The following is a 19,869-nucleotide window of genomic DNA, read 5'->3' on the forward strand; positions in this document are numbered from 1 at the left end:
TTGCCTCACAGGTAGATAGGGTAGTTAAGAAAGCTTATGGGATGTTAGCTTTCATAAGTTGTGGGATCAAGTTTAAGAGCCATGAAGTAATGATGTAGCTTTACAAAACTCTGGTTAGACCACACTTAGAGTACTGTGTCCAGTTCTGGTCGCCTCATTATAGGAAGGATGTGGCGGCGTTAGAGAAGGTGCAGAGGAGACTTACCAGGATGCTGCCTGGATTACAGAGTATGGATTATGAGGAGAGACTAAAGGAGCTAGGGCTTTACTCATTGGAGAGAAGGAGGATGAGGGGTACACAAAATATTAAGAGGAATAGATAGAGTGGACAGCCAGCGCATCTGTCCCAGGGCACCAATGCTCAATACAAGAGGGCATGGCTTTAAGATAATGGGTGGGAAGTTCAAGGAAGACGTCAGAGGGAGGTTTTTCACCCAGAGAGTGGTTGGTGCATGGAATGTGCTGCCTGGAGTGGTGGTGGAAGCTGATACGTTGGTCAAGTTCAAGAGATTGTTAGATAAGAATTTGGAGGAATTTAAACTAGAGGGATATATGGGAGGAAAGGGTTAGATAGTCTTAGGAGTGGTTTGAAGGTCGGCACAACATCGTGGGCCAAAGGGCCTGTATTGTGCTGTATTGTTCTATGGTTCTATGGACTGTCTGTATGAACGGGTCAGTTCTCGAGAAAGGTTGATTAACTGAGACTCTCAAATTCAATATTGAGTCCTGAGGTCTGTAACGTGCATTGTTGGAAGGGGAGATGCTGTTCATTGAGTTTATATTGGGCTCCATTTGGAACAGTGTTGGAGAACAAAATCAGAGTGCAGAAAGGGAGAGAGAAGCAGAGTGAATGAATGGAGATGTTCTGTAAAGTGGTGACCCAACCTGCATATATTTTCTCCAATGTAGAGGAGGACACACATGAGCACTGAACACAGCAGACTAAATTGCAAATTCAAGTGAATCACCCTACCACTCTCCCTCCACCACCATCCTCCTTCACCTGACTGAATGTCTCATCATTCCGAACAACCACTCCTTTAACTCAAGCTTAACTTCCTCCAAATCAAGCTATTCCTACTTGTTTATATTTCATTTCTGCTCACGCACTCTCCCTCCCTTCTTTTTCCAGAACATTGATGACTATATTCATGCTGATTCCTGCTCTTGGACAGAACTCAAAAGGAATTCACTTTTGACTCTTCCCTTTGTCAACTTCTCCATCACAGGGAATAGGTTAATGATGAATATCTTTCAAGCTCCCACAGCTATCCTGATGATAACTCCTCCAAGCATGCTTCCTGTAAAGACTTCATTCCATTCCCCAAGTTTTTCCAACTGTTAAATCTGTTCTGATAGCTTCCATACTGGTGCTTCCAAGATATCTTGCTTTATCCTTAAGCATGGTATCCCCTCAACCATAATTGATAACACACTGAACATAATCTGTTTCACTTCCCCTAGTTTTGTTCTTAAGTCCTCTCCTCCCATCACAATCAAGATACAGTTTCCTTTCTCCTTACCTTCCACCCTTCCAGCTTCTACATTCATTTCTACCCCCTTCAATATCATGCCACCAGACACATCTTTTTCTCCCATTTCAACACTACAAAGGAATCTTTCCTTCTTACAATCCCTGGTTCACCCTTCCATCCTCCAACAGCCCCTCCCCTTTTCATGCTCATGGAGCAGAAGGAGATGCAACATCTGCCCCTTTAGCTCCCACCAATCAGGGAACAAAGGGTCCTTCCAGGTGAAGCAACAATTCACTTGTACTTCCAATTAGTGTATTCTGTGCTCCTGGTGTTTTTTCCTCCACATTGGAGAAACCACATACACATTGGATGACTGCTCTGCAGAACATCTCTGCTCATTCTGCAACGGTGACCCTAAGCTTCTAGTTGCTGGTCATTCTAATTCTCCAACCAAATGATCATCTGAACTGCCTCTATCATATCTGCCTCCACCACCACCCCGGCAGCATATCCCAGGCACCCACTAATCTCTGTGTAAAAAACTTGCCCCGCACATCTCCTTTGAACTTTCCCCCTCCCACCTTAAATGCAACTCCTCCAGTATTAGACCTTTGACCCTGGGAAAAAGATACCAGCTCTCTACTCTATCTATGCCTCTCATAATTTTATAAACTTCTATCAGGTCTCGCCTCAACCTCCATCGCTCCAGAGAAAACAACCCTAGTTTGTCCACCCTCCCTCTAATCCAGGCAGCATCCTGGTAAACCTCTTCTGCACCCTCTCCAAAGCCTCCGCATCTTTTCTTTCATGGGTGACCAGAATTGAATATAATACTCCAGATGCGGCCTAACCAGAATTTTATAAAGCTGCAATGTAAGTTCATTATTCTTGAATAAAGGCAAGCATGCCATATGCCTTCATTACCACCCTATCAACTTGTGCAGCCACTTTCAGGGAGCTATGTATTTGGACCCCAAGATCCCTCTGTACATCAATATTGTTAAGGATCCTGCCATTAACTGTGTACTTTCCATTTACATTTGATCTTCCAAAGTGCGTCACCTCACACTTGCCCAGATCATCTGCCATTTCTCCAGTCATAGCGGCAACTGATCTATATCCCACTGTATCCTTTGGAAGCCTCCTACACTGTCCACGATGCCTCCAATCTTTTGTCATCTGCAAATTTTACTAACCCACCCTTCCATGTTTTCATTCTGGTCATTTAAATTTATGTCATAAACAACAGAGGTCTCAGCACTGATCCCTGTGGAACACTACTGATCACGGACCTCCAGCCAGAATAAGACTCATCTACCACTACCCTCAATTTTCTATGGGCAAGGTAATTCTGAATCCAAACTACCAAGTCTCTGTGGGTTCCATGCATCTCAGTCTTCTAGATGAGCCTACCATGAGGGACTTTCTTGAGTTCCTTTCTGGCTTCTTCATATTCCTTAAGCGTCTTGTTTGATTTTAACTTCCTAAACCTTATACGTATGTGCTTCCTTTTGCTTCTTGACTAAGTTCACAATCTCTCTCATCATCCAAGGTTCCCTTACCTTGCCATCCTTGTCCTTCCTTCTTACTGGAACACACCGGTTATATATTCCTCTTGCATAAAGGAGGTCCCAGTCTATATTGGGGAAGTTGAAGTCACTCACTACGACAACCCTGTTGTTTCTGCACCTTAATTTGCCTGCATAACTTTCTTCAAAGCCCCGGTGACATTTGGGGGTCTAAGGTATAATCTAATTTTGTACTAGAATTGATTGATCCTCATGCAAGGTCCTGAATCTCTATTAATCAGCTCCATTTATTCTCTCTCCACAGATGACCTACCGAGTATTTACAGCATTGTGTATTTATTTCAGATTTCCAGCCATTCCATTCTTCAATATTTCATGGCTCTTTTCCATAAAGCTGCCATAAAAAAGTCAAATAGGGGCAGAACATACACAGTAGGGCATTAAGGAATGTTCATGAACAGAGATACCTTGGGATTCAAGTCCATTTTCCCTGAAAGTGGCAACACAAATAGAGAGAGTAGTGAAGAAGTCGTATGGCATGGATACCTTCATAGGTTGGGGAACAGAATATATTGGGACATTGTAGAAACATAGAAAACCTACAGCACAATTCAGGCCCTTCAGCCCACAAAGCTGTGCCAAGCATGTCCCTACCTCAGAAATTACTAGGCTTACTTATAGCCCTCTATTTTTCTCAGCTCCATGTATCTATCCAAAAGTTTCTTAAAAGACCCTATCGTATCCGCTTCCACCACCGTTGCCAGCAGCCCATTCCATGCACTCACCACTCTCTGAGTAAAAAAACTTACCCCTGACATCTCCTCTATACCTACTCCCCAGCACCTTAAACCTATGTCCTCTTGTGGCCACCATTTCAGCCCTGGTGAAAAGCCCCTGACTATCTACCCGATCAATGCCTCTCATCATCTTATAAACCTCTATCAGGTCCCCCCTCATCCTCCGTCGCTCCAAAGAGAAAAGGCCGAGTTCCCTCACAACCTGCTTTCATAAGGCATGCCCTGCAATCCAGGCAGCATCCTTGTAAATCTCCTCTGCACCCTCTCTATGGCCTCCACATCCTTCCTGTAGTGAGGCAACCAGAACTGAGCACAGTACTCCAAGTGGGGTCTGACCAGGGTCCTATATAGCTGCAACAATACCTCTTGTCTCCTAAATTCGATTTCCCGATTGATGAAGGACAATACACCATATGCCTTCTTAACCACAGAGTCGACCTGTGCAGCCACTTTGAGCGTCCTATGGACTCGGACCCCAAGATCCCACTTCACACTTATCTGGGTTGAACTGCATCTGCCACTTCTCAGCCCAATTTTGCATCCTATCTATGTCCCGCTGTAATCTCTGACAGCCCTCTATACTATCCACTACACATCCAACCTTTGTGTCATCTGCAAACTTACTAACCCATCCCTCCACTTCCTCATCCAGGTCGTTTATAAAAATCACAAAGAGTAAGGGTCCCAGGGCAGATCCCTGAGGTACACCACTGGTCACTGACCTCCATGCAGAATACGACCCTTCAACAACCACTCTTTGCCTTCTGTGGGCCAGCCAGTTCTGGATCCACACTGCAATGTCCTCTTGGATCCCATGCCTCCTTACTTTCTCAATAAGCCTTGCATGGGGTACCTTATCAAATGCCTTGCTGAACCCCATATACACCACATCTACTGCTCTCCCTTCATCGATGTGTTTAGTCACATCCTCAAAAAATTCAATCAGGCTCGTAAGGCAGGACCTGCCCTTGACAAAGCCATGCTGACTATTCTTAATCATATTCTACCTCTCCAAATGTTCATAAATCCTGCCTCTCAGGATCTTCTCCATCAGTTTACCAACTACTGAGGTAAGACTCACTGGTCTATAATATCCTGGGCTATCGCTACTCCCTTTCTTGAATAAGGGAACAACATCTGCAACCCTCCAATCTTCTGGGACCTCTGCTGTCTCCATTGATGATGCAAAGATCATCGTCAGAGGCTCCGCAATCTCCTCCCTCACCTCCCACAGCAGCCTGGGGTACATCTCATCCGGTCCCGGTGACTTATCCAACTTGATGCTTTCCAAAAGTTCTAGCACCTCCTCTTTCCTAAAATCCACATGCTCAAGCTTTTCAGCCTGCTGCAAGTCCTCACTACAATCACCCAGATCTTTTTTCGTAGTGAATACTGATGTAAAGTATTCATTAAGTACCTCTGCTATTTCTTCCGGATCCATACACACTTTCCCACTGCTGCACTTGATAGGTCCTGTTCTTTTGCATCTTATCCTCTTGCTCTTCACATACTTGTAGAATGTCTTGGGGTTTTTCTTAATCCTGCCCGCGAAGGCCTTCTCATGTCCCCTTCTGGCCCTCCTAATTTCCTTCTTAAGCTCCTTCCTGTTATCCTTATACCCTCCAGATCTCTAACATTACCTAGCTCTCTGTACCTTTTGTAAGCTTTTCTTTTCTTTTTGACAAGACTTATTATAGCCTTTGTACACCATGGTTCCTGTATCCTCTCGTGACTCCCCTGTCTCATTGGAACATGCCTATGCTGAACTCCACACAAATATCCCCTGGATATTTGCCACATTTCTTCCGTACTTTTCCCTGACAACATCTGTTCCCAATTTAAGCTTCCAATTTCCTGCCTGAGAGCCTCATAATCCCCTTTACTCCAACTAAACACCTTTCTAGTGCGTCTGTTCCTATCTCTCTCTAATGCTATCGTAAAGGAGATAGAATTATGATCACTATCTCCAAAATGCTCTCCCACTGAGAGATCTGACACCTGACCAGGTTCATTTCCCAATACCAAATCAAGCACAGCCTCTCCTCTTGTAGGCTTATCTACATATTGTGTCAAGAATCCTTCCTGAACACTCTTAACAAACTCCACCCCATCTAAACCCCTCACTATCTGGAGATGCCAATCGATGTTTGGGAAATTAAAATCTCCCATCACAACAACTCTGTTATTATCACATCTTTCTAGGATCTGCTTCCCTATCTGCTCCTCGATATCCCTGTTATTATTGGGCGGCCTATGATAAACACCCAGTAAAGTTATTGACCCCTTCCTGTTCATAACCTCCACCCACAGAGACTCCGCAGACAGTCCCTCCATGACATCCACCTTTTCTGCAGCCGTGACACTACCTCTGATCAACAGTGCCACTCCCCCACCTCTTTTGCCTCCCTCCTTGTCCTTTCTGAAACATCTAAAACCCTGCACTTGAAGCAACCATTCCAGTCCCTGAGCCATCCAAGTCCCTGTAATGGACACCACATCGTATCTCCAAGTATTTATCCAAGCTCTAAGCTCATCCGCCTTGTTTACAATACTCCTTGCGTTAAAATAGACACACCTCAAACCGGGCTGAGCACATCCCTTCTCTGTCACCTGCCTATCCTCCCTCTCGTACCTACTCCTAGCTTTTTCTATTTGAGAGCCAAACACCTCTTCCCCAGTCTCTCCAGTTCGGATCCCACTCCCCAACAGTTCTAGTTTAAGCTCTCCCCAGTAGCCTTAGTATGTTTCAACTTTACAAAGCATTGGTTGGACCGCATTTGGTGTATGGTGTGCAGTTATGGTCATCACACTATAGGAAGGATGTGGGTGCACTGGAGAGAGTGCAGAGGAGATTTTCTGGGGTGTTGCTTGGATTAGAAGACTTTAGTAATGGAGAGAGATTTGATAGGCTGGGTTTATTTTTCCAGGAGCAATGGAAGCTGAGGGGTGACCTGAAAGAAGTTTATAAAATTATAAGAGGCATAGATGGGATAGATACTCAGAATCTTCTTCTTGTGGTGTCAGAAAGGGCATAGGTTTAAGGTAAGAGGAAGGAGTTTTAAAGAGGATTTGAGGGGAACGTTTGTTTTTACACAGAGTGGTTAATATCTGGAACTCACTGCCAGAGGAGGTGGTGCTGTCAGATACAATTATTACATTTAAGAGACATTTAGACAGGCATTTGAATAGGCAAGTCATGGAATGATAATGGCCCTGTGCAGGTGAATGGGATTAGTGTAGATTAGTGTTTGGATGTGGTGGGTTGAAGGACCTGTTTCTATGCTGTACTCTATCTCTTTTTCTTTCTCCAGTCCCAGCATTGTTTTTTTAAATACCTCTTCCATTTTCATTCATTTCCTGCATCTCCTCCAGACAGATCAGCTGCAGTTATCAAGCCCTCACCACCGTCTCTCCGTTGGCACAACCACTGCAGATCATTTTGTTTCACCTGGTCCCCACTCTATCATAAACATTCCCTTTGTTCTCTCCATCCCTCCCCTTCTCTGCAACTTCTCAGAGTAATCCCATCAATCTCCTTCCCCCATTTATTTCCCTGTAGCCGACTCTCTCTCACATGCCCATCAACTTCACCCTGAATGTCCTACCACCCATCTACACTTGGGATAATTTAAAGTAATGAATTAACCTGCCAGATGTATTTCCAATGTTCTGTTTTTCTAATTTTATATTTCCAGCTTCTACAGTTTTTACATTTCAATTAAAAAGGCATAGGATTTGCGACCTACGAATCTCAAGGCAAAAAGAAATTCCACAATTTAAACAGCTCTGTTAAATTTACTGTTCAAAATTAAATATCTCCTGATAGTCACAAGATCATTTATGATTTTCCTTAAGTTATTTGCTAGATTTGCGATTTGTTTTGTGTCACTGCATTAAACCACATCCAGAGTTCCTCTTTCTCCTTTGGCATTTTGGATCTCTTGTCCTGCTTAGGATATGGTTCGAAACTAGAAGCTCATGAACTATCTTTTCATTTTATATTTTGCTCTGTTCTGTTTTGTTAGGTGGATCTGGAAAGTGTGCTTGACAAATATGTTTTATCATCCAATTCTGCAAGGCATTCAGCTGTACAGATTACATGCTGTTGGAATAGAATTCATGCCACTAGACACCAAATAATATATAGAAAAATGCTGGATCAAAGGGAAAAATGATGCCTGGAATTTATGAGTTGTGTATTTTCTCTAAAAAGACATTTTTGCCAAGAGCAATGAATTTAATGACTGAATAATTGAATAGAAATATATAGTGTAGAGTAGGAAGTTGGTGAATACACATATACTTTAAGAGTACAATTCTTATATTTGAACTGCAGATCCTTATAATATTTTTTATCTATTTGGCACATCATAATTATTGAACGTAAGTACAAAAGGTGTCAAATTTTGCGATTTATTGGTTAGATTGATGCGATTAAGCTTCCAAGGCTATTATAAACAGATTACAATGCAGTGGAGAGTGAGGATATACATTTTGTACAACAAAAGGATAGCTCCAAATATTTTATAAATAGTGAAAAACTATCATTGAAGGTCATTTGAAAGCTGATGTAAAAAGATCACAAAATAATATGGACGCCAAAAGCCAATGGAATGCTGATCCTCAGTAATGACCAGAGTACAAGAGTCTAAAAATAGCTTTGCTATCTTTTACTAGCAACCAAACTTCATTGAGAGTCAGCCTAATACTACTTTTTGAAGTCCCATAAGGACACTGTCTGCGTAGAGCTCTCTACTGATCTATTTCAAATTCTTGTTACTGCCAGCATTTGGCCTTGCTGGTAAAATGTCTACAGCCAAGGCAGAGAAGGACACACCAAAAAACAAGCAACACTGTGCCAAGGGAATGTTGCCAATAAATAAACAGATACTGAAATGAATGGATAATGCAGTGATGAGAGAGGGTGGGCGTGTGCTTTCAGCGGATCAGGGGAACCTGGCCAGACAAGTGAAGAACTCTGCAAGCAGAAAGCCTGCTATTTGCAAAGCTTCACCAATGTTTCACGGACCTTTATTTTACTTATTCATTTTCTGTATCTGAGCATCGCTGGTGGGGCCAATATTTATTGCCCATCCCTACTTGACCTTGAGATGTGGTGGTAAGCCATCTTAAAATGCAGCAATCGATCTGCTGAAGGTATTCCAAAGTGCTGTTCAGGAAAAAAATTCCAGAATTTAGACTCCATGATATACTTCCAATTCAGGATAGTGTGAGATCTGGAGAGGATCCTGCAGGTGGTGGTATTCCCTTGCGCCTGTTACCATTGTTGTTCTTGGTGTCAGAGTAGCCAGATGAATACTGGAGTGCACTTTGTAGATGGTCCACACTGCACCGAATATTTGGGATGGTAGATGGGGTATCAACCAAACAGGCTACTTTGTCTTGGATACTGTCTACCTCCTTGAAATTTGTTTGAGCTATACTGATCCCGGCATGTGAAGAGTATTCCATAACACTCCTGACTTATGCTTGTAGATGTGGAAAGGCCTCAAGTTGTCAGGAGGTGAGTCACCAGCCTCAGGATACCTGGCCTCAAATCTGCTATTATAGCCACAGTATTTATGTGGTGATTGCATTTGAGTTCCTGATCAATGGTGACCCCCCCCCCCCCAGGGTATTCATGGTGGGGACTCAGTGATGGTAATGCATTAATGTAATAGCTGGTACTCCTGGCAGGAAATTGCCAGGCAGGTGACTGTACAACATTACTGTAAACTTTGGGAAAGCCTACAATAGAGGCAAATTCCATTACAGCCCTGCCTGTCCTTATGGGTTGAAGAAAACGTAGATGACACTTTTTTGTTTTTGAAAATGAAGCTTGGGTGTCCTCCAAGCAGCAGCATCCTGGAATAACCCTGAGACTAGCGCTAGGGAGCACTGTGTATGGATCAGGGTACTGCACCCGAGATAATCAAAACAGAAAATGCTAGAAATATCAGGACATCAGGCAGCATCTGTGGAAAGAGAAAGACAGTTAACATTTCAAGTTGATGGCCTTTCAAGTTTTGTACGGAATATAAGAAGTCTATAAGGCATAATATAAGGAACTTCCAACATCTCCTTTTATTTTCTAAGCGCAACACTCAGAAATGTATGCAGTGCTCTGTACTTATCCAGGGCTTTGTATAACTCTACCCTGTCCTCTGCCCCTTGGTATATAAATTCCTTTGCACAACTCCATTTTATAAACAAAAAGCATTAGAATATTTCTTGGTATTTTCAAGCCTTTTGGAAAATTGAACACCTGACTTTTCAATGAAATTGCAAAGATGTATGAATAGGTTAATTTGGGTTGAAAATGGGCAGCGTGGACTTGTTGAGCCAGAAGGGCCTGTTACCACACTGTAAATAAAAAACTTTTTTAAAAAATTTTAAAAATTTTCGTTTGCCACAACAATTTGTTATTTCCAGTGTAAAATCTCCCAGATAATGTCATCTGTGGTCAACACACAAAATTTGTCTTCAGCATGATTTTCAAATTCACTGGCTTGCTAAAGAACAGTTCTTATGAGATTTGAGACTAGATTTTGCTTTTTTAGAATTTTGAAAAGAAATGGAAGAATATACAGAAACTTTTTCTTTAGCTGGGTGAGTTGATAATAAAGGAAGAAATCTTAAAGCGAAAGCCAGTCCATGCAAGAAAAATACTGGGAACATTTATGCATGCAGAGTATGGTAGGGTATGCACAAAAAGAGTACGTACTAACGCAATTGATAAAACTGATAAATCTGTGATGGCCAAGGGTATATAGAGGCACGAGGCCAAAGTAGTTAAATGGAGTTAGAATATGTATCTGCCATGATCTCAATGAATGGTGAAGCAATGCCTGTAGCTTCCCTTGAGTTACAACAATTTCTCACTTACTGTAATACGAAAGCTCAAAATAAAACTGATCATACTGCTTCATATGAGAATAAATCACAAATTAGTACCGCCACCTCTTCCTTGTCACTGGGTCTAAATGCTGGAACTCCCCATCCAACAGCATTGTAAGAGTACCTTCATTAGAAGGATTGCAGCAGTTCAAGAAGGTGGCTCAATGTCACCTTCTCAAGGACAATTTGAGATGATCAGTGAATGCTTGATTTGCCAGTGATACCCAGGTCCCAAAAAAAATCAAGAAAATAATCAAGTAGCTATAAAACTCATCCAGCAGTCTGGTGAATATAGCCAAGAAATCTTCACGTGCAAGAAAACCCATACTAAAATGATGCTGAATTCAGGGCTTGTACAAGCTTCATGTGAGGTTTTGTGTGAGCAATTATCTTATGCTTAAAATATTCCAGCAATATAAATACCATCGTTCTATATGGTTGGGTGTATTAAGCCTGTTTTATTTCCAAATCACTTCAGAGGAGGAGAATTAAAAGTGCACTTGCTCACCATGGTAGGAGCAGTTAAAGTGCTAGTTCTTCACTGCATACGCTGCCAAAATGTTACATCATTGTTGCATGCTCAGTGACCTTCTGCAATGGTTCCTCAAGCGCACTGAGGACCCTCACATAATTTTTCATGTGTGCTTTGTTTATCTGATTTAGCTTTCCAATCTATTGCACAGCACATAAAAATTATATGTTCAAATGCCACCATGGGGCGGCACGGTAGCACAGCGTTTAGCACGACGCTATTCCAGCGCCAGCGATCGGGGTTCGATTCCCGTCGCTGTCTGTAAGGAGTTTGTACGTTCTCCTGTGTCTGCGTGGGTTCCCTCCGGCTGCTCCAGTTTCCTCCCACATTGCAAAGACATATGGGTAGGTTAACTTGGGTTTAAAATGGGCGGCACGGACTCATTGGGCCGGAAGGGCCTGTTACCATGCTGTAAATAAAATTTAAAAAAAAATTTAAAATAAATCGTCAGCTGATACAACGAAATTAACCATGAAAGTAGCTGGAACGTTGCTAACAACTCAACTAGTTCAACTATGTCCTTGAAAGAAAGGGAAACTGTCAATCCCACCTAGTTTAGGCAACATGAGAGTCTAGTTCCACACTATGCGAAAGTATGTATTTGGAACAATTAAAAATGGCCATTTAATCATTGTTGTATTGCTCTAATCTAAGAAAACAAAGGTATTTTCTAAAGGATCTGACCAAGGGAGGGAGAAGGGACACACACCCACATGCATGAAGATGGGAGATCTCCATGCTATGTTTTTCCCTTGGTAAATATGATAATTTGAGATTGGAGGGATACATTTCAGACTGCAATTGCTCCCATATTCATTCCTGTAAACTTTTAAAAGTGCAAGGGGCCTGTCAGCTGCAGGAGCTTAACGCACAGCATAGGCAAAACAAAGTCCAAACATATAGGATTGCTCAGGATGATACCAGAACAGAGAGGGATCTAACAGAGTAGGGTATTCTCTCCAGAAAAGATGATTGAAAGGTGACCTGATCAAGGTCTGACTAAGATGTCGAAACACCTTTGGGAGATATCAAAGTTAAAGATCATAAATATATATGATCGACAACAAATCCAATAAGAATTTAAAAAGTGATGATTTGAATTTGGCAGCATGTGGAATTTTGAAACAACTAGCAGAGTTGCCTGCAAGGGAAAATCAGCTACATATGACAGAGGAATCATTAAACATGTAAGTTAATGAGATGTGAAGTAAGATGGAAGGATCCTCCTTTGGAATGTAATAATGGTCATAACCAACATTGCTTAATGCTCTGTTTCTGTACTATACAATTCTATGTTATCCTCTGGTACCGCAAAATTCAACCACATCCCCACCATCTGGGCCATACCATCTTTTCACAGCTACCATCGGAGAGGAGGTACAGAAGCTTGAAGTCCCACACCACCAGGTTCAAGAACAGCTACTTATCTTCAACCATTAGGTTCTTGAACCAATCAGCAAAAACCCTAATCACCACTATACTTTAGCAACACTGTGACCACTTTGATCATTTTGCATTAAAATGGTCTTTGTTTTTATTTGTTCTAATTGTGTTCTTTCTTGTAAAAGTTGTATATAATTTATGTTTGTCTTGTGAATGCTGCTTATATGATGCTATGTGCCTGTGAAGCTGCTGCAAGTAAGTTTTTCATTGCACCTGTGCACACATGTACTTGTGCAGATGACAATAAACTCAACTTTGACTTCACATATGATAATCATGAAGATTTCATTTAAAAATGCTTGTGAAGCTTGTTGATGCATCCACAGTAAGATGAAGTGATCATATTGTTCCTGAAATTTGTACTAAAAGTGTTGTTTTAGAATCAAAACTTTTGGCAATTATTGTTGTCAAGCAGAAAATTAATTCAAAATCCATGGTGACCACTATGACCAACATATTGTTCAAGGTTTCATCACACAACCACTCGATTCCTGTTGTTGCAGAAGTCAAATAACCTTTCCTTCTAACTTCAATATTTTTTGTATCAAATAAACAAAAGTGTTCAAAGAAAAATAAAAATACACATGTAAAAAAAAATGTTCTTATTATTCTTCCACTGGGTTGTCAGTTGCAGAATTGCTGACTCTCGGAGCCGACAGGTTAGTTCTGGAGTGTTAGCATTCCTATCAAAAAATGCTAGGCCTTTCAAATTCATTTACAAGTTCCATGATCAAAACCAACCCAGGCAGAGATATTCATAGACCACTCAGCATAACATGATATCAGTAGAAAGTGCCCTTGTGATTTAAATTACTTCTGTAAATCTAACACACAGTCTGATTTTAAAAGTGTCGCAGCTGTGAGAAAATTTTTGGAATTTTGCTTCCCATTTATTTATAATCACAGACTGCTGAGTATGTTCTAAGTGAACCTTCACGTTCACATTTTGATAAAATTATTGCAGAACTATTTCTTTCCATGCAAGTACAAATATTGGTTGAATACAGTCCTTTTTGACTAAAGCAATGAGTAAAGCAATAATCTTGTCCACAATCCTCCATGACTTACCTTTGTAGCCACATTTAGGCACTCAGAACTTGGATGTGATAAGAGATTACTGGCAAATGAATTCAATACACCGCAGGGTAAAACAATACAACAATCACTTGCAACTTCCTTCATGCAACCCGGTTTAAAATCAATGCTTCTGCAACTGGAAACTTTAGCTCAAGATAATTAATTTACAGCTGAATCACTAAAGTGAGAAGACAGATGAATTACTGTTGCTGCATATTAGATGCGAAACACAGAATCACAATATTTTAAATATAATAGTAAACCAATCACATATAAAAATAAAATTGAATTCTAGTCAATTGTTTTAAAACAAACATTGGGCTTAAAATGCTTGCACTTTTTAAAATCACACTTTAACAGTCTTATTTTCAAGCCTTCTTCATCATTATTCCTTGCTTGGTAGTCCTTTTACTAACCACTCATTTTAGATGTCAGCCTCCTGCATGCAATGGAGTTTTGGTTTTGAGCATCATACATTAAAGGGCCAACAAAAGAATTATTTCTTCCACAGGCAATGTTCTACTAAGTAGTCCTACTTTCATTTGAAATTAATATATTTTAAAACACACATTCAATCAAGTAATTAGCAAGAACCTACAAGTGATATTACCATTTATCCAGAATCATGGGCTGGAATGTGCTCCAAAGAGAACCAGTGGCCACATTCTGGTCATGAGTTGGCTTGTTCTGACCTCTGCAACAGTAAGATGGAACGTGGAAGTCAGAACGGAGTTGGAGGTTAGATAATGGCACATCCAACCCTTCAGCTCAGCCACCGGGCTCACCACAGGGATGGCTTGTGTCAATAGTGGCACACAATTGATTTGAATGTGATCACCAAGCTTGATTAAAAAAATACAGGTAAGGGCTTGACTTGCTTTTCTTTATTTTACTTTATGTCAAAAATTGTCTTTTATTAATTTAGTTATTTTTAATTACGTGTTATTTATTAGTTTTTCTGAATTACTTAAATCTATTTGAATTGTTCTAAATACCTCCAACCATTATCAAGCTATCATAAGCCATCAAGTCGTTCTGTGGGTAAGGCCCCAGGAATGACCACCCAAGGCTTAGTCACTGCTTGTTGTCTACTCTGGGGAAGAGCCAAAGGATGTAGGGATGGTGGGACTGCGGGGGGAGGGGGGGGTGTTAATTTCAGAGCTGATCACTGGGTTAAGATTTCTTGCCAAGGAAATAGAATCAGGGATAGTGGTGGGGAAAAGAATTCAGGAATGGGAAAGGTCAGTGGTCAGGGAGAGTTATGTCTGAGACTACTTATTACCATATCAGACATACGGAGGGCCCAAAACTCGCAGACTTAATGCAAACTGCATGAGCTCTCCAGTTTTCAAATGCTTTTTCATTAAAATTGGATTGCAAAGCATACAAAAACAGAATCCAATTTCTTAGTAAGAAATTTTTTAATTGCCACATTAGGTATGTTTAAGGACCAGAAAGGCTTGTAATTTTCAATTTTTATGACTATGATTATGAAACTCCCTTAAAAAAACTGCTGCTAATGCTTTCTTGGATTATTTTGTGAAGTTGTACAAACTGCCACAAATTTGAAAATTAATACTGTAAACTATTTTTGGTATCTTAGAAGATAATAACAGCATGAACAATTCATATGAGCTTTCTTGTAAACTTATTTTTAAAAATGTACTGATTTTGCCAAACAGAAGTTTGTCATTATTGAAGACTCACATTCAGACAGTTTGGAAGCTGTTTTTACTGCTCCATTTCCTGAGCCAGTGCACTCGTCTTCATCATCACAGTCTCCACTGATCTGGACATCGTCACCATCCATTTGCCCACTTCCCTTTTCTGCCAGTTGCCACTTCTCATACTTGGAGATCACTTTTCCTTGTAACAGCTGCAAACAGAAAATCTGCAAATATTAGATGGATACTTCGAAAGATGTGAGAATTTTAAAAATTTCAAAAGAAAATGAAATGCTGTGAAGCACAATACTGAACTGAACGGAGGCTATACCAAAAATAAAACAAAATGGCAGAAAAAAGACTGTAAACAACCATATGAATATGTTTGGTTAATGTTTCATGTGAAAGTAACAGAATTTATTAAGTTTCTGTGAATTTCAAGCATATTGGCTTTAATTTTAAGAACATTGTCTATCTCTTCAAAATTACAAAATTTCGAGGGATATACTGGTGGTGTCATTACATGGTACATAATTACATTAATAAAATATGATGATGTTCAATGAAATGAAGTAATATTGGCAAATTAAAACTAATGTACTGAGAGATTAAAGATTGCCAATCAATGGTAAAACATTTTTAAATCAAGATGTAATGTAGCACTATGTTGTGAGTGCATTGTAATGTGGCATTCATTTCAATTTTTCTTTTTTTTTCTTTTTCAATCTTTTTATTAGTTTTCAAATTAATACAGATTGATATATAGCATCAATATTTATACATGTAATACAAAGAGATCAGGAAAACAATCATGGCATAGATAATCATAAAGAACAATAAAATATTTAAAAAATCTGTAGATCCAACGATCTCTTTGTAAATGAATATAATATAAAAGAAAGAAGAAGATTTATTATATAAATTTTAAAAAAGAAAGAAAAAAAACCTCAAATCAATAAGAAAAAGTATAAACAATATAAACTAAACTAAACAGAAAAATTGCAAAAAACAAACAACAAAAAAAAAAGAAAAAAAAAACTGGGCTAAAATTTCTCAGTAGAAACAGAGCAATATTATGTCATCAACTCCATTCCTCTAAGTTGGAAAGTTATTGAAAGGGGATCTATATCATGTGAAAATATTGAATAAATGGACTCCAAGTATCTTCAAATTTAAGCGAAGGATCAACTGTACCACTCCTAATTTTTTCCAAGTTTAAACATGATATAGTTTGAGAAAACCATTGAAAAGTAGTAGGGGGTATTGGATCTTTCCACTTAAGCAAAATGGATCATTTGGCCATTAATGTAACAAAGTCAATCATACAGTTAGCGGAAGCATATAAATGGCCAGACTCTATCCTTGGTAATCCAAAAATTGCAGTGATAGGGTGAGGTTGTAAATCAATCTTCAATACATTTGAAATGATGTTAAAAATGTCTTTCCAATATTTTTCCAAAAGAGGACAGGACCAAAACATATGTGTCAAAGAAGCCACATTCGATTTACATCTATCACATATAGGATTTATATGGTTATAAAAATGAGCTAACTTATCTTTGGACATATGGGTCCTGTGAACTACCTTAAACTGCATCAACAAGTGTCTGGCACACATTGAAGATGTATTAACTAAATGAAGAATTTTCTTCCAAGTCTCTGTAGGTATAGATGTCTGGAGTTCACTTTCCCATTCATTCTTAATTTTGTCCAATGATTCTGGATGTATTTTCATAATTAAAGCATAGATTATTGCTATCAAGCCCTTCTGATAAGGATTAAGACCTAAGATTTTTTCCGTAGTTTCAATTTTGTAAGGTGTCGGAAAAGAGGGTATAGTAGCTTTTAAAAAATTTCTAATCTGCAAATATTGAAAAAAGTGTGATCTAGGCAAATTGTATTTGTTAGACAATTGTTCAAAAGATGAAAAACAGTTACAATGAATAAATCGCGAAAACATACTATTCCCTTCCTTTTCCATATGGAAAAAGCTGAGTCAACTCTGGATGGATGAAAGAAAAAATTAGATTGAATGGGACTTGACAAGTTAAATTTATTCAATCCAAAAAATTTATGAAATTGAAACCATATTCATATTGTATGTTTAACAATTGGGTTAATCATATGTTTACTTCATTTGGTAAGTGCAAAAGGAAGTAAAGCTCCTAAAATAGAAACTAATGAAAATTCAAGTACTGATTGGTGCTCAAGGTATACCCATTTGGGGCATTGAATTACATCTAAATCTTGTATCCAAAAGATTAAATATCTGATATTAATTGCCCAATAATATAATCTAAAGTTAGGCAAGGCCATACCACCATCCTTTTTTAGTTTTTGTAAATATTTCTTACTTAACCTTGGGTTTTTTTCTGCCAAATATATGAAAGAATTTTAGAGTCAATAGTGTCAAAAAAAGATTTCGGGACAAAAGTTGGAATCACTTGAAATAAATATAAAAATTTTGGTAAAATATTCATCTTAATCACATTAATTCGGCCTACCAATGATAAAGACAGTGGAGACCACTTAGTAAATAATTGTTTAACATGGTCAATTAAAGGCAATAGATTAGCTTTAATTAAGTCCTTATGTTTCTTGGTAATTTTAACACCTGAATACATAAAATAGTCAGTTACCAATCTAAAAGGTAATTGCCTATGAACTGGGGTTTGCATTTCAATTTTTATAAGGAACCATGTAAAAGTGTGATTATTATTAATTTTTATTCATTTGTATTATATCAATCTTGTCTTCAGAAATCTGTCAATTTTAGCAGAGTATGTGTACTACCATTAACAGAACTACTTTGTAAAGTATACGTGAACGAAAGGAAAACTTAGCAGCTTTATGAACCTGAACTAGTTTAAGTCAGAAATTTTATGATTTGCCATATTCACTTCCATAGCTCCCCAGCAGAACTTCCTTCTGCAAAATTAATCATCTGAGCAAACCTCAACTGCAAGCTTTAACCTCATTCAGAAATGGCTATCAAATTACACGCCATGTTTTTTTTTATCATTAATTGATTTCTTGTGGCACTGCTCAACATTTTTATAAGTCTGGCCCAGTTTAATTCTGAGTGGGTTTTGAGAGTTTGTATGTACCCACAGATCAGGACTCTGGTCATTCTAACTCCAGAATCTTCTTGAAATCATACAGGAAAGTGTTCCATTCATAACACCAAATCCCTGGAAATCTGCCCACTTCCAGAACAATTTAAAGTGACTGAACCTCTGAAAGCAATGCTACTATTTTGACTCAAAGCTTTTTCAACTGGACTTTAATAAAAACTATCAAATTTTCATGGGCTTTTTCTATATCTTTTACATTAAGTCAATGGAAAGAGGAAAAGTTCCCTTTGAGGCCAGAAGAAAGAGTATTTCAAAACATCATGTCCACCAGTCCTGGAGAAAAATCACAGAGACTGTCAGCTTTAACAGTATTATCTCTAGGCCATGGATACAGTGTGACAAATCTTACAATGATCTACTGAGAGAAACAAGAGTGAACAAAGCTCTCCATTCCTCCACTGCTCACAATGTAGGGTCTGAGCCTTAGTTTCTTCCTCCAGCTTTCCTTCAATCACATCCTTCACCACCCAGCATAGCAACTCAGCAATTAAGAGTAAAATACACACTTACCTCTTCCTTGCTTCTTGCTATCTCCTTCTCTCCCTGTCTCTCTCTCTCAGAAAGCAGGGATTGCTGCATGTTATTCGATCCTATTAATAATGAAGCACCAATAGAAGTATAACTGCTGTGATAGTAGTGTTCGGGGGTTAGTGGATGTCTAATAATGCTAATAGATATTTTTTCACAACACTTGTAATTTCTTGATGATTTCTTTTAAGGGGACTTATACCAGAAGTTTGTGTCTTGTATTTTCTGTTCAATGGTCCTGAAATCTGAGCTGTTCAGTGAGAGTGAGAGACAGAGAGTGAGAGTGAGAGTGAGAACTCCTATATATCTTATGGAACCCTCCACAAAACAGCCAATCACACTGCTTGATTATTTAAATCTATATTTTGATGGCTGGCTTCAACATCTATTCTCCAGCTGTTCAATACCAGACCTAACACTTATACTAATGGTTCCGTTGTTCATTTCCTCTTTAGCAATGTGCCCACAGATAAAGACACCTCATAAGAGATAAAACTTTTTCGGTTTCATAATAACAAACTCCATCAATCTCAAGCACCATTTTAAAGATTAACATTCCCTATAGATTACAGCATAAAACAGAATGCACTGCACTGATGAAAGACACAGCAGTGGTGAAAGTAAGAACTGGTGCTGGCAACTGGACTGGTTGGTAGACAACCATGAAATTATATCCCAGGACTATTGAGGAGGTGAAGTACAGGAGCCATTCAATGAGAAGAAAATTACCTGTGGAAACACCAAGGTTTTCCATTGAGTTTCACCCCCTGACTGAAGATAAGGTTGAATCTAT

The 19,869-nt window shown here is 39.2% G+C and overlaps 1 protein-coding gene across 4 annotated transcripts in view; it reads right to left on the reverse strand.

Annotated features, from left to right (window-relative positions):
• Positions 1 to 19,869, reverse strand: part of gpc5a (glypican 5a) — an 803,385-nt gene that overhangs the window by 397,752 nt on the left and 385,764 nt on the right. For all 4 annotated transcript variants that reach the window (XM_052025912.1, XM_052025910.1, XM_052025909.1 and 1 more), the window contains one exon: positions 15,458 to 15,626. In XM_052025912.1, the coding sequence (XP_051881872.1) occupies positions 15,458 to 15,626 (169 nt within the window). The remainder of the gene's footprint in view (positions 1 to 15,457; positions 15,627 to 19,869) is intronic.

The sequence above is a fragment of the Pristis pectinata genome, chromosome 11 (assembly GCF_009764475.1).
Source record: "Pristis pectinata isolate sPriPec2 chromosome 11, sPriPec2.1.pri, whole genome shotgun sequence".
NCBI lineage: Eukaryota > Metazoa > Chordata > Chondrichthyes > Rhinopristiformes > Pristidae > Pristis > Pristis pectinata.